Source organism: Vicia villosa, linkage group LG4 (assembly GCF_029867415.1).
Source record: "Vicia villosa cultivar HV-30 ecotype Madison, WI linkage group LG4, Vvil1.0, whole genome shotgun sequence".
Lineage (NCBI taxonomy): Eukaryota > Viridiplantae > Streptophyta > Magnoliopsida > Fabales > Fabaceae > Vicia > Vicia villosa.
In genome coordinates, this window is record NC_081183.1 from 92,531,191 (window position 1) to 92,547,032 (window position 15,842).

The 15,842-nt window shown below is 33.6% G+C and overlaps 1 protein-coding gene across 1 annotated transcript; it reads left to right on the forward strand.

The window, feature by feature from the left end:
- Window positions 1–14,880: 14,880 nt before the first annotated feature.
- LOC131599347 (uncharacterized) lies at window positions 14,881–15,472 on the forward strand. The gene is made up of 2 exons (XM_058871740.1): window positions 14,881–14,965; window positions 15,055–15,472. Exons 1-2 carry the CDS (start codon window positions 14,917–14,919, stop codon window positions 15,375–15,377), a joined length of 372 nt encoding a protein of 123 aa, XP_058727723.1. The 5' UTR covers window positions 14,881–14,916; the 3' UTR covers window positions 15,378–15,472.
- The last annotated feature ends 370 nt before the right edge of the window (window positions 15,473–15,842 follow it).

A 15,842-nucleotide genomic window follows, 5' to 3' on the forward strand; every position in this document is an offset into this window, starting at 1 on the left:
TCTAGATGAAACGATCCTGATGAGGCAACCTGAAGGGTATGTCGAAAAAGGAAAGGAAGATTGTGTGTGCAAGCTAAAGAGATCTTTATATGGGCTGAAACAATCTCCTCGACAGTGGAATAGGAGATTCGACAAGTTCATGGCACTCATAAGTTTCATTAGAAGCCAGTTCGACCATTGTGTTTACTTCAGATTTCGACCTAGTAATTCATTTGTTATTTTGTTGCTTTATCTGGATGACATTTTCATAGCAAGCAACAACGTCGAAGATGTAAAGAGGGTGAAGGATAAACTCAATAAGGAGTTCGATATGAAGGATCTGGGAGCTGCTTCCAGGATTCTTGGAATTGACATTCGAAGAGATAGAAAGAAGTCGAAGTTATACTTATCTCAAGAGGCATATCTATGAAAGATTCTCAAAAGGTTTGGTATGTCGAATTCGAAGCCAGTTGTGACTCCGACAAACCCTCAATTCAAGCTGAGTATTGATCAGTGTCCCAGTACTGATGTCGAAAGAGCCTATATGAACAGCATCCCATATGCTAATATAGTTGGTTCTTTGATGTATGCTATGGTCTGTACTAGACCCGACATAGCATATGCAGTAAGTCTTGTAAGCAGGTACATGAAAAATCCTGGAAAGGCTCACTGGCAAACATTAAAGTGGATTTTAAGGTACATAAATGGGTCTCTAAACAGAGTTCTAATTTATGGTGGAGCCTTGGGTGAAGATAGTAAAGCAGTAATCGAAGGATATGTCGACTCTGATTATGCAGGTTGTATGGATTCTAGAAAGTCTATTTCTGGATATGTTTTCACCATGTTTGGCACAAAAATTAGTTGGAAAGCAACACTTCAAAAGGTTGTTGCCCTATCAACCACTGAAGCGGAGTATATTGCCCTAATTGAAGCTGTGAAAGAAGCATTGTGGCTTGAAGGTTTTGAAAAGGAGCTGAAACTTCAAGGTAAAGGTATCACTGTTAAATGTGATAGTCAAAGTGCAATACATCTGTCGAAGAACTCAGTCTATCATGAGCGAACTAAGCACATTGATGTGAGGTTGCATTTCGTCAGAGGAGTAATCGAGCGTGGAGAAGTCCAAGTGCTGAAGGTTTCGACTGAGGACAATGCGGCTGATATGATCACAAAGACATTGTCGAGTTGCAAGTTTTTCCACTGTATGCAGTTGATAAAGCTGCATGAAGAAAGCTAGTTTATTCCCTTGACGTTGTAGAGTTGGGTCCAAGGTGGAGATTTGTGAGATATTGGATCGAACTCTAGTATGGTCGAAGGGTAGCTTCTTGGTTTGACAGTTCGACAGGGTTAAGCATGAAGTCGAAGGTTGTTCACATGCTGGTGTCGAAGTGTGCATGTTGTAGTCGAAGATTGGTCTAGCATGCAGGTGTCAAAGATGTTAGGCTTGTTAGCATGTTAAATTAGGTTTTAGTTTTTAAACCCTAATTTGTTAAGTTAGCTTGTTTATTAAATTGGCTTGTGTAATGGGCCTTGTGAAAAAAGCCCATTAGCTAGTATGTTAGGTTTTATTATAAATAACATACTATTCTCTCATCATTGCAACACAACAAATCCTAATTTAGGGTGAGAGAGGTTATTTTTTATTCTTGTAAACTTGTAATCTTGTTTTCTAAGAGAAAGTAAAAGAATAGAAGTTATAACTAATTCTTGTGTTCTTCTTCTTCTTTGTTCTTTATTCATCCCTTGTTTTATACTTTGTTCTTATCATTAAATTCACAACAGGTATCTTAAAGGTTATTATAACTGACAACGAACACAATTCACAAATAGAAGGTTCCAATATATGCAGGAATTCCTGAGATGGAAAGCTAGCCCTCAATGGGAAGCAACCCTATGAAGTCATCACAAGCACCGAATAAAGGGAATATATCCTAGAGACACTATATGGCAAGCTAACTTCCAAGACTTGGAATGCACGAAAATTGAAAAACTTCTACAACTAGTTTTTTTTAAACAACTTGTAAATTATAAATGATCAATACAAAGTTTAACTGAATTACATATCTAGGATTTTTCCTCATTTTCCCGATAAATTTTCCACATAATAAGTGTGAACGCACCCTTCAAATTTACCAAAGGTCAAAGAAGGAGTCAAGGTCTACCCTTTTGTGAGAAAAAAAGAAAATTCTAAAACGCTACTATGATGGTCTACATTGCACAACCAGTTTTCTACCCTTGGAAAACGGGTCAAAATAACTTTGTTTCAATTTAAAAATGAATTAAGTAAAGTAGGATAAACCGAATTAGAAATAACTTTGTTTCTTGAAGAATAATTATATATAAATCACATATTAGACAAGTGACTTCAAATATAAGAAGATAAATGAATTGTGATATTTAAAATTGTAATTATTTTTGTGATTTTCTCAAGTGGAGTTAAAATTGTGTTAGTAGTTTCTTAAAGATAGAGTATAATAGGTGAAAGTAAAAAATAGTAAGTAAACAAAGGAAGTTAAAGAGGATAAGGATTAGAGGGTTTGCACTAGATAGTTGGCCTACTCCTGTCGTCAAGAGATCTTCTTGATATTTTGACAATAAACTTTGAGCTTTTATAGGTTATGCACATGAACTTTAATACAATATGATTTTGAGACTTTACAAGTTTATCTTCAACCAAAGATAGTTGTTACCCCAAACTAAGGTAACAAATCGTTCAGAGATTTTTAGGCTTATCTTAATAACTAAACAGAGTTTTTTTTTTACAAAGTTCAAGAAACCAAGACAGAGATTTTATGACTGGTTTATCTCACGAACTAAACTCAAACTTCAATGAGTATCACACTCTCAAAAATTAAACAACATCATGACCACTTACAAACTCTTCCTTATAAGTAGTGTTTCACTCAAAAGCACCAAGGAAACTTTAAGTGAAAGAAAAATTGTTTTTAGTGATAGAAAGAAAAATAGAGAGATAAAATTCGAAGAAAATGTTAAACTTCAGAAAACTGTATGAAATGAAGAGGATGTAACATTCCTTTATATAGGAAAAGGAAAACTAGAAAGGGAAGTGATACACGGGAAGAATTGATTAGCCAATCGATTGGCATCTTGCTACAATCGATTAGAAGCCCTAAAATTAGTCGATTATGGTTGTTTAAAACAAAATAATGGATATGTAATTGTTACAAGTCATTAAGATGTTATCTTAAGCGTTTAACTCTTCACTAATCAATTTGTTGATCAAAAAAGATTTTTCAATCGATTGGCTTAAGTCCCCAATCGATTCGGTAGTTCAAAAAACATTTTAAAAAGGTGAAAAAAATACTTTTAAATGTGTGTGACTCGCCTTAAAATTTAGGAGCTACTTCCTTACTTCTTCAAAACTCTGGCCACTAAGAAAGAGAAAATTTGGCGAGCTTTCGCACTTATTCTCTTTCATTACTTTGAGCTTCAAGATTCTTTGCCATATGTAACGATCATATTAACACTTCAATCTTAAGTCACTTTTTTTTACAAGACTTGACATGTTTTTTAATTGGGTCACCATCATCAAAGAGTTGAAAACTATTGCCACCGACTTCATCACAACTGCGGATGTTGTCGTCACCAAAACTTCAAAGAAGATATTTTGCAGGATTTTATACTTTATATCCAGGACCGGCCCAATCAATCCAAAGGCCCCGTTCCATTTAAAAATGGGCCAAAATTAAAAAAAAAAATTGTAATTTAAATAAATAAATTAATTAAAATATTGTTTAACCTATAAACAACATTTCACACAACTTAAAGGAAAATTTTCTCTAACTGAACATTTGATACATACAGTTCCAGAGCACTCAAAGATGCATTCATAAGTGACAATAAATGGTGTGAAATTGTGAAAAAATACTAAGAAATATGATTTTCAAATATGAAAATATTCTAGTACATATAATAAAAAAATCCAACTACATCTAATCCCAAAATTCCACTACACACATAAACCCTACTACATCTAATTAACTATAATAAAAAATCGCTGCACAAACTTGCTTTCACCCTATGTTTTTAACACAACCAAAACACATTCTCACGGCCCAATAACAACATATAAACAACTCAAAACAACCCTTTCACTTCAAAAATCTTCAATTTTATTAAAATTCCACAATAAAACAATTAGAGCATTCTCCAATTTTAATTTGAACAAACTTACTAATTGCAGTGCACCGCCGCACCGTTGCTTTTAGGTGGTGTTTTTGTTTCATTTTTTTTTTGACGATAAACTTGAGTAACAGAGAGTGCCGTTTCTTTTCTATTGAGGTAGAAGAAAAACTATTTTGTTTAATTTTTAACATAACTCGTGCTTGCTTCAGATGGAACGAGGAAGAAGAAAGAGTATTTTGTTTTTTTGAAACTGAAGGTTTGTTTCATTTCTTATTTTTTATGTTTAGTAATTAAAAAAAATGGGCCTTAGAATTTGGGGCCAGTGCTACATAGCCTGTTGTACCGTAAATGGTCGGCCCTGTTTATATCTCCAAACACATAGATAACAATCTTGGTATACCAATCATCTTCTTGGTATTATAACTAGAAACATAAAGACTTCCATGTAACATTTGACATATTGATTCATGAGTATTAGCAATTTGAAACATATCACCTTGATCAAAACACACGAGTAAATCTTTCCATGCATCGTAATATTTGTCAAAGTAAGCGATAGATTTACGAATATGTATAGAAATAGATAGTTGAATCCAAGCTTTTACCAAACTATTGCACTGATTCCACTTATTAAAAGCAATAGATTTACTTTCACCAAAAAAAAAAGCAATAGAAAATCACAATCTGTTAATTAATGATTCTAAACTGAATCAAAGTATAATTACCACCATCAATTTACATATACAAAAGATAAAATTTTAAGTTCGAACTTTAGACACTAAAATATTTAATTTAATAATATTAATTTTGTTTAATTTATTGTATTAATTACATATATAAGGAACTTTGATTTCTATAATGAATTCCAAGTTAAATTTTCCATAATCCATAATTGTTATCTAATGGAACATATAATGAAAGTTTAAATACACAAATGATAGAGAGAATGAGAGGAAGAGATAGTTTAATTCTCTTTATATTTCTAAAACTGATATTTTTACAAAGCTAGATTACATGCCTTTATATAGGCCTTTCATACTTAACCTTTAAGCAAGCTTTCCTAGTCATTAAGAAAAAGTATGGCGGTTAATCAAGTTGTCCTACATCATTCTTTCTTAATGACTAAGAATTACTACACCTCATGCTACATATAACTTAGTGACTAAGAAGAAAATCTTAATATCTACCTAGAGTTTTCTAGTCTCTCTTTCCAACCAAAAATCTAGAATACTCTTTTAAAATCTTGATTTAATTCTAACATTGCCTCCCTTAAATCAAGCTTTCAATTTTATCATTCCAAGCATTTTCTTCAATTTGTAAAATAGCTCAATCTTCAGAGGTTTCGTAAATATGTCTGCAATTTGTTCTTCAGTGGGACAGTACTCGATCACCACTTCTTTCTCAGCTATCAACTCTCTTATCTTATGAAACCGAATATCAATATGCTTGGACCGTCCATGAAAAACCGGATTCTTACTCAGTGCAATTGCTGACTTGTTGTCGCAATATATCTTTGTAGGACTATTCTGTTTCTGATGTATCACTTCTAAAATTCTTCTCATCCATACTGTTTGAGTAGCACAACTTGTTGCTGAAATATATTCAGCTTCAGCAGTAGAAAGTGCAACAACTGGTTGTTTCTTTGAAGACCATGAAATTGCACCTGTGCCCAAATGAAATGCGTACCCTGACGTGCTTTTTCTTGTTTCTATATCTCCAGCCCAATCACTATCTGTGTATCCAACAAGCTCCACTTCATTATTACTAGCATAAAAAATTCCATCAGTTGGTGTACCTTTGATATATCGAAGAATCCTCTTAGCTCCTTGCAAATGGCTAACACATGGTTCTTCCATGAATCTGCTGAGCAATCCAACTCCATATACTATATCTGGTCTTGTCGCAGTCAGATATCTTAAGCTTCCAATCAAACTTTTATATTGGGTTGAGTCTACCCTCTTTCCATCATTTTCTCTTGTCAGCTTTAACTTTTCTTCAACGGGTGTGCAAACTGGCTTTGAATGCTCCATCCTGAACTTCTTCAAAATATCACTTGCATACTTCTTTTGAGATATAAAAATTCCATCATCTTGTTGGACGACCTCAATGCCAAGGAAATAGGACATTAGGCCCAAATCTGTCATTTCAAAATGTTGAATCATAGCCTCCCTGAATTTTGTAATCATCTCTGAATTATTTCCAGTGAAAATCAAGTCATCAACATATAGACACACAATAAGGACATCTCCAGGATCAATGTATTTGATATATAATGTGTGCTCGTGAGGACATCTCTGAAAACCATTCTTCACAAAATAAGAATCAATCTTGTTATACCAAGCTCTTGGCGCCTGCTTCAAACCATATAATGCTTTCTTCAATCTATAGACTTTATCCTCCTTTCCTTTGACAAAATATCCTGCAGGCTGCTCAACATATACTTCTTCTTCCAGATTTCCATTAAGAAATGCAGACTTAACATCCATTTGATGTATTTTCCAACTATTTTGAGCTGATATTGAAATAAGCATTCTAATTGTATCTAACCTTGCAACAGGAGCAAATACCTCAAAATAATCAATACCTGGTTTTTGCTTGTATCCTTTTGCCACCAACCTTGCTTTATAGCGATCAATCTCACCACTGGGTTTGTACTTTGTCTTGTACACCCAATTCACTCCTATAGCTTTCTTGTCTGGTGGTAACTCTGTCAGCTCCCATGTTTGATTCTTCTCAATTGCATTGATTTCTTCATTCATGGCTTTTCTCCAATTTTCATCATCAGCTGCTTTTTCAAAAGTAAATGGCTCACAATCTACAAATAAAGCAAAGTTGATAATCTCCTCATCAGATGGGTCATTATCATTGCCCAAAACACAATCTTGCAGTCTGGCTGGTAATCTACGCGGCCTTTGTTGTCTGTTGGATGTTTCTGGCTCATCAGGCGTTGTTTGTTGTCTATTGGATGTCTCTGGCTCATCAGGTGTCAGATTATATTCATTCATCTCTTCGTAATCATTTGAGGTCACTATTGGATCTTTTTGTGACTTTGAGGACCAATCCCACATTCCACCTTCATCAAAAGTCACATCTCGACTAATAATCACCTTCTTTGTCTCTGGATTGTAAAGCTTATAGGCCTTTGAGTTTGAACTATAACCAACAAAGATACATCTTTCTCCTTTGTCATCTAACTTCTTTCTCAATTGATCTGGTACATGAGCATATGCAATACATCCAAAAACTCTAAGGTGTCAGATTGATGGCCTTCTTCCACTCCAAGCTTCTTCGGGAGTCTTTTGTTGAACACTTTTTGTTGGACACCTGTTTAAAATATACATTGCAGTAGCAACAGCTTCTGCCCAAAATTCCTTAGGCATTTGTTTAGCCTTCAACATGCATCTCACCATATCCATGATCGTTCTATTCTTTCTTTCAGCAACTCCGTTCTGTTGAGGTGTGTACCTTGTTGTTAATTGATGCTCAATTCCATGTTGCTCAAAGAAACTTGTACCAGCGAGGTATTCTTGGCCTCTGTCTGTTCTCAATGCTTTGATTCTACAACCACTTTGTTTTTCTACAAATGCCTTGAATGTCTTGAAGGCTTCACATGCTTCTGATTTTTGTTTCAAGAAATACACCCAAGTCTTTCTACTAAAATCATCAATAAAAGTAATAAAGTACTTACAGCCACCAGGTGTTGGTATTTCCACTGAACACAAATCTGAATGAATTATCTCTAGCAGCTTCTTTGCTCGCCAAGACATTCCAGTTGGAAATGAATCTCTATGCTTCTTGCCAATCTGACAAGTCTCACATACTCCATTTGGAATATTCACAACAGGCAATCCAGAAACATATTCTTTTCTCGACAGGTAATTCAAGCCAGAAAAATGAAAGTGACCAAATCTCATGTGCCATAACCAATCATCATTTGGAATGATAGAACTCAAGCAAGGAAATTTTTCATGTTGAATTTTCAAAGGGAATAAGCGGTTTGGTGTCATTCTTACCTTTGTGATGAATCTGCCATTTTTATCGATCAACGTGCAAAATCCATTGTGAATCTGCATGTTGTAACCTTTCTCCGACAGTTGTCCCATACTCAGGAGATTGTGATGAAGACCAGGAGCATAGAAAACATCACCAATAAAGTTTTGAGTTCCATCTTTCAACCTAATAGCAATTCGGCCTTTCCCCAAAATTGGAATATTTGAATTGTTTCCAAACTTCACGGTAGATTTTACCGTTTCGTTTAGAGAAGAAAATAATTCCTTTTTCCCACACATATGATTACTACACCCAGTATCCAGATACCAAATATCCTCTTCTTCAGAAAATGTATTACTGGCCAAAAATAAATTTTGTGGATTTTCAAAGTACTCACCTGTATTTTGATACGAACTTTCTGCCACATTTGCCTGATGTTTGTATCTGCAATCAGCTGCTTTGTGTCCAAACTTTCCACAGTGATAACAACTATAATTCATCCTTTCTTGGTTGTAGATACCTCTTCCTCGACCACGATTGTTGAATCCATAATTGTTTCCTCGACCACGATTGTTGTATCCAAAATTATTTCCACCTCTTCCTTGATTGGATGGATTGAAATTATTGTCTCTCCATTGGTTAAAGTTGCCACGTCCTCTTCCTCCATAATTTCCTCGGCCTCTGCCTCTATAATTTCCTCTTCCTCTGTTGAAAGTATTTTGACCTCTTTCTTCTACAATATGACTTGACTCAGAAGTGTTGTTGAAATTCACCTGACTCTTTAGAGCTTCTTCTTTTACCACTTTTCCGGTCTTTTCTAATATTCTGTTAACATGACTTTCAATGCTTCCCTGTAATTCTGCTACAGACAGAGTATCTGTATCGTGGGACTCAATTATTGTAGTCACCACATGGTCAAACTTCATCGGCATCGTACGTAGAATTTTTTCTACCACTTTGCTATCTGGAATATCTTCTCCATATACTCGCATCTTGTTGACGAGATTTATAACACGAGAAAAATATTGTTCTACTGTTTCTGAATTAGACATTTCGTACCTTTCGTATTCTCTACGCAGCGATTGTAATTTGGACTTTTGAGCTTTCTCTACTCCTTTATGTGACAGCTTCAATATGTCCCATGCTTCTTTAGCAGTTTTGGCATTTGCTATTTTGCCAAATATTGAGTAATCAATTCCTTGATGAATTTGTGAAAGTGCCAACTGGTCCCTTCTACGAGCAACTTCATCAGCTCCTTCTTGTAAACCAGGATCTACAAAGCTCCAAATATTGTGAGCTTTTAAATGTGTTGTCATCAACAGTTCCCAGTAACTAAAATCCAACTCTACGGTTAATTTTGGACCGGACCAGACAAAATTATAATTTGCCATATCTCTCAAAAAATACTCACAATAATTTTGACACAATGAGAACTCTTTTGTTCCTCACACACTCAAAAATATTTTTTTTTTGACACTCACACTAGCAGGACCTAACCTGCTCTGATACCAATTTGTTATCTAATGGAACATATAATGAAAATTTAAATACACAAATGATAGAGAGAATGAGAGGAAGAGATAGTTTAATTCTCTTTATATTTCTAAAACTGATATTTTTACAAAGCTAGATTACATGCCTTTATATAGGCCTTTCATACTTAACCTTTAAGCAAGCTTTCCTAGTCATTAAGAAAAAGTATGGCGGTTAATCAAGTTGTCCTACATCATTCTTTCTTAATGACTAAGAATTACTACACCTCATGCTACATATAACTTAGTGACTAAGAAGAAAATCTTAATATCTACCTAGAGTTTTCTAGTCTCTCTTTCCAACCAAAAATCTAGAATACTCTTTTAAAATCTTGATTTAATTCTAACAATAATTTTTTCACAATCCTCATTCTTATCTTGAACAAATATTTAATATTACTAATAATTTCTTCACCATCCTCATTCTTATCTTGAACAAAAAGTTAATAATACTAATAATTTTTTCACCATCCTCATTATTATCTTGAACAAAAATTTAATATTACTAAAAATCCAAAGATATATTGAATATCTAAGCCTCTTTTAATTTTTGCATTTAAAAATGAACCCAAAGAAATATTTTTTATTATAAATAAAATCAAAATATAATTTGACCTAGTCAAACTTTTTACTGCTTATTTGATAATTATAATTAACTGTGCTAGATGTATTCAATCAAAATAATTTGACCTAGTCAAACTTTTTATTGTTGATTCAATATCTAAATGGCTAACTCTTTCATTTTGTTTGTCATCCTAGCATCAGTTGCAGCAGGTAATAACTAGTCTCTCAAATTTTTTTTGCTATTACTTAAATTTTGAGATTATATAATTTTCTTATTAATATAATTTATTTTACATGATGATATATAGTGCAATTAACAGTGGAAGCAGGGATGTGCTCATTAGCAAACGAGAAATGCGATGTACGAAATTGTGAGAATTATTGTAAAACCCTACAAAATTGATGAGTACAACCTATGTACATGTGTTTTCAATATTGATAATTCCAAAAATGCGCAAAGATGTAGCATTGGAGTGGGATCATGCAATGGTGGTAAACCTGAATGCGATTCAAAGTGTGCTAGCAAATATCCAAACAGAGATCCTAGTGGGGTTTGTTTTGATTATTTTAATGGTATTAAGATGTGTGTTTGTACCTATGCTAGTTGATTTACTACTTGTTATGTTACACCAAAATAAATATATGTAAGAAATATAAAACATGTTCTGGTTTATAACCTATTTATGTGTCATTCTACCTTTTTTTTAATTCATTTTTCATTTAAATTTTATTGATAGTTTATGCTAAAGAGAAAAAGGGAATTACTAATTGACAAAAGTTGTTATTTTAAAGCAACTTTTGTTTTTTTAGGCCAGTTGTATTGATAAAGAATGAAAGTTGTCAGACAAGAATACAAAACGGAGGTCAGGATTTTGAGGGGAAAATTATCCTCAATCGAAACCTAACCTAAGTAAAACAAAAGATTTTTGTAAAACTCATAAAAATTATCATCGGGATGAGAAATTTTCCCTATAAAACAACATTTTGGGCGTTCCAAATCAACGCTTTATATCCCCAAACAACATCTCGGGCGTTCCACACAGTATTCTTGAAGATGATACTGTTCCTAAAAAATCATAAACACCAAATGATGGCCAACCACACACATCCCTCCTTACCTCCTTTTACTTTCTTAAAAGAACAAAAGGAACTTTCATCGAGGTATTCTCTAATTTCAACAAAAAAACGCAAAAAAAATTTGAAGAAGAGGAAAGAATACCTCGATGAGCTAACAAATACTTTGTTGGAAGCCTATTAATGAAGCATCTCCACCCAAAAGCTTTGACTTTTAATGGGACTTCGACCTTCCAAACCAAGACCAAAACATAATCGTAACGGTTGGGCGGTCCACACTGAAAATACATGCTGCAAATAGATTCATAGCAAGAGGAAACCGTACAAAAATTTTGATCCGACGGTCTTCAAAGGGCCTGGTCCGCAGCCCTGTCAACAGCTGAATCGACCCAGCGTCGTTGCAACAAACAGTACAGGGCAGCATCTGTTGTTGTCTCCGTGACTGGCATGAGCGGTATTCCTAAGTCGTTCCAACACCACACTCTATCGACCCACCTTCCCATGCCAGCAATGGAGACATCCTGTAACAGAGAAAGGGCAAAAAGAGAAGGAAACATTGTCTTAATAATACCCTCTTCCAATCATTGAGAGTGCCAAAAAGAAATAGAAAATCCGTCTCCGACGCAGAAATTACAATTATTTGCAAAATAATCCTCCGAAAGCCTCTTCTCCAAAGATATAATATCCGACCACCAAACAGATTTAACACAATATTTGTCTAAATTCCATCCTTCAATAGCAACCCATAACTTGACGTCATCGTAACACGCCTTCAACATACAATACCACAAAGAGTTTGAAGCTTCCAAAATTCTCCATCTCCACTTGAGAAGGAGAGCTGAATTAAAATCTTCAAATCTCCTTATACCAAGGCCTCTTTTATTCACGGGAAGACATATGTCATTCTAACTCACCCAATGAATTCTCCTTTTCTCCTCCACTCCACCCCAACGAAAATTGCTTTGGATTTTATTGATCTCCCGAATTATCTACCTATGAGCCTTGTAGAACAATAAAGTAAAAATGGGTAAATGTCCCAAAACCGAATTTAAAAGAGTGATTCTTCCCCCAAAGCTAATCCACCTCCCTTTCCAAGAACACAATCTCTTCCTAATATTATCCGCTAGCGGTGTCCACGTATGAATTCTTCTAGGATTACAACCAATATGAATGCCAAGAAACAAAAACTCTTACGACTCCGCCCTACTAGAAAGAAAAGAAGTAGCTACTTCCAAGAAATGAAGATTAATGTTTATACCAACGAGCTTACTCTTATGGAAGTTTACTGTTTATACCAAGTCCCGAAACAAGCTCAAAACCTCTCAACACCAATTTGATTTCCCAAAGATGATTACAACTCCAGTTTCCCACCAATAAAGTGTCATCCGCGAATTAAAGAGCATCCACAAAACATTTATCGTTCACATTACAACCCACGAAATTGCCATTTTCCGCCGCCTTATTAACTAAAAGTTTTAGACCTTCCGCCATTGTAATAGAGAGGAAAGGAGAAATAAGATCTCTTTCTCTCAACCCCTTTTCCACCACAAATTATTTAGTTGGACTACCGTTAACAAGAATAGACATTTTGCTAGAAAATATCAACGCCTCCATCCACACCTCACCAAAACCCATCTTCTTTATCAGGAATCTAAGGAAATTCCAAACCACTTCCCTTATCTCCACCTCAGAAAACAGAATCTCAAGGAATAAACTTTCCTCCAAACTCAAAGATTTGAAAAATCATTCCTTCCAAAATCGGTCTACTATAATAATTCTCTACCTCAGAAAACAGAATTTCAAGGGATAAACTTTCCGACTTTGAGCTGAAATCTAAGATCGAGGAATCCTCCTAAAAACAACCTCCTTCCCTTCAGATATAATACCTGCAAATGATTTAGCCCATACAAATCTTCTCTTATCAACCGAAGTGGCGCCCCTATTAAGAACATATGACCCCTTCAACCGAAGTGGCGCCCTTATTAAGAACATCTGACCCCTTTTATTACATAGATTTCCCCTCAATCTATCCCCATGTCCTCCTTTAGTTCTTTTTCTACCAAACCTAGGTTAATTAGCATGAATTTTTTAACACAACTTTTGTGACTAACGTCTGTGATGGAAAATTTTTTTACTAATATTTTTTCTCTATAATACCCACTATCAATGAGTTAATATGACTTTGGTAAAAAAATCACATATAACTGACATTAAGATTTATAGTTTTAAAACACATTAGTTTCAGAACTAATCTCATTAATGAGTTTTTTCATTAATACATCTTTTTGAAACTTGACTCCTTTTTTTTTTAAAATGTTTTTTTTTAAATGAAGTGTTGGTTTTATTTATCTTTTTATAAATAAGTTATTTTGAAAAGGTAGTCAGCATAATCGTCATTGAAAATAATTTTACATGATTTTATTTATTTATGAGGAATATTGATTTTTTAATGGCGTGTTATGAAAAGTTTCTTTAAATATATTTTGTTTTAATTTAACATTAATTTTACAAAATATTATTTTTTGAATTCATTTTAAAATAATTTCTGCCTCATTTTTAGATGAATTATGTTCATAAAAAAATGTTTTGAATAGGTGTATCTATTCTATAGAGGCGATTTTAATGTTCAGATACAGTGTTTAAACACTTTGTTTTTTTCTTAATTAGATTTAATTTATCAGTTTTCTAAACTGTATGACTTATATTATTATGGGAAGCATTCCTTACTCCCAGGGTGATACCACTCAGACTCCGTCCATCAAAGAACCAAATTACGTACCAACCTAACTTTGTTGCTCGAAAATTCTGTCTCATTCAAATTCTACCAAAACCTCTCTCCGCCAAGACGAAAGTTGTAACACTCCAAAATAATTAAATTATTATTTAATTGTTTTATAATGAGTATTTGTGAAGTGTATCCTAAATCAACTAGCATAGCATAGATACAAACCCACATAATTAAATTTAAATATATATTCATTAATTTTTAGGATCCATAATTTTTCCGCAATCCTCATTCTCAGAGCCGTCTTTGTAGGCGTGCAAAGCGGACTACCGCACAGGGTTTCAAATTTTACAGAGTTAAACTATAGCTAAATAAGACCTCATAAAATATCAGGTAGGTTAAACCGTGCGTACATAGAGCCTCTAATAATTTTTTATGATTAAATTGCGGCTAATCTACACAGGGTCTCCAAAAACTTGAGACGGCCTTGCTCATTCTTATCTTGAACTAATTTAATATTATTAATAATTTTTCACCATCCTCATTCTTATCTTGAAGAAAAATTTAATATTATTAAAAATCTAAATATATATTGAATATCTAAACCTCTTTTATTTTTTTTAGCAAAAAAAATTTCTTTAATTTTTTCCTTTTAAAAATGAACCCAAAGAAATTTTTTTATTATCAACAAATACAAAATATATAATTTATTTGATAATTATAATTGATTGTTCTGGATGTATTCAATGAATGAGTATCTTTTGATTTAATAATATATTTATTTATATATTAGTAAAATATTTGAAAGAAAAGTTAAGTTCTTTAATCTTGAGACAGTGCTATAAATTCAAACAAATAGAGACAAAGAGAGTAACCAAATATCTTTTGTTGTCTGTATTCAACATCTAAATGGCTAACTCTTTCATTTTGTTTGTCATCCTAGCATCAATTGCAGCAGGTAATAACTAGTCCCTCAAACCATTATAAAATTTATGCTATTACTTAAATTTCTTATTAATATAATTTATTTTACATGATCATATATAGTGCAATTAAGAGTGGAAGCAGGGATGTGCTCGTTAACAAACGAGAAATGCGATGTGCGGAATTGTGAGGAATATTGTAAAACTGAAGAAAACGATGGTAATATGTCGTGGTTTTGTGATGAGTATAACCTATGCACATGTGTTTACAATATTGATAATTCCAAACATGCGCGAAGATGTAGCATTGGAGTGGGATCTTGCAATGGTGGTAAACCGGAATGTGATTCAAAGTGTAAGAGCAAATATCCAGATAGGGAACCTAGTGGAGTTTGTTTTGATTATTTTAATGGTATTAAGATGTGTATTTGTACCTATGCTAGTTGAGTTACTACTTCTTATGTTACTCCAAAATAAATATATGTAACAAACTTTTATTTATAATATTGAATAAAGGAAATGTTATATTGCATGTAGATTAATTCACACTCTACAGCAGTGACTCTCCCATATGCCATTTCTTTTCATTCTCTAAACAATATCTGCAACGATGGATTTGTTTTGTTTTTTTTAATAAGCAATGGAATTATGGGAGCAAAAGGGATGCTCCACCCAGTACAAAGAGATTACAAGGTAAAACACAAAAGAGGTTGAGTATTCCAACCGAAATAATTACATAACGGCACCTTCTTATAAAAAGAGCCCAACGATGGATTTGTTATTCTCGAGCAGAACCCCGTTTCTCGATCTCCAAATACTCCAACAAATCGACAATCAAATAATTCTTTCGTTCCCTTTTTGACCTTCTTAAATTTATTTAATTTATCTTTGTTTCTATGACATTTTGAAAAC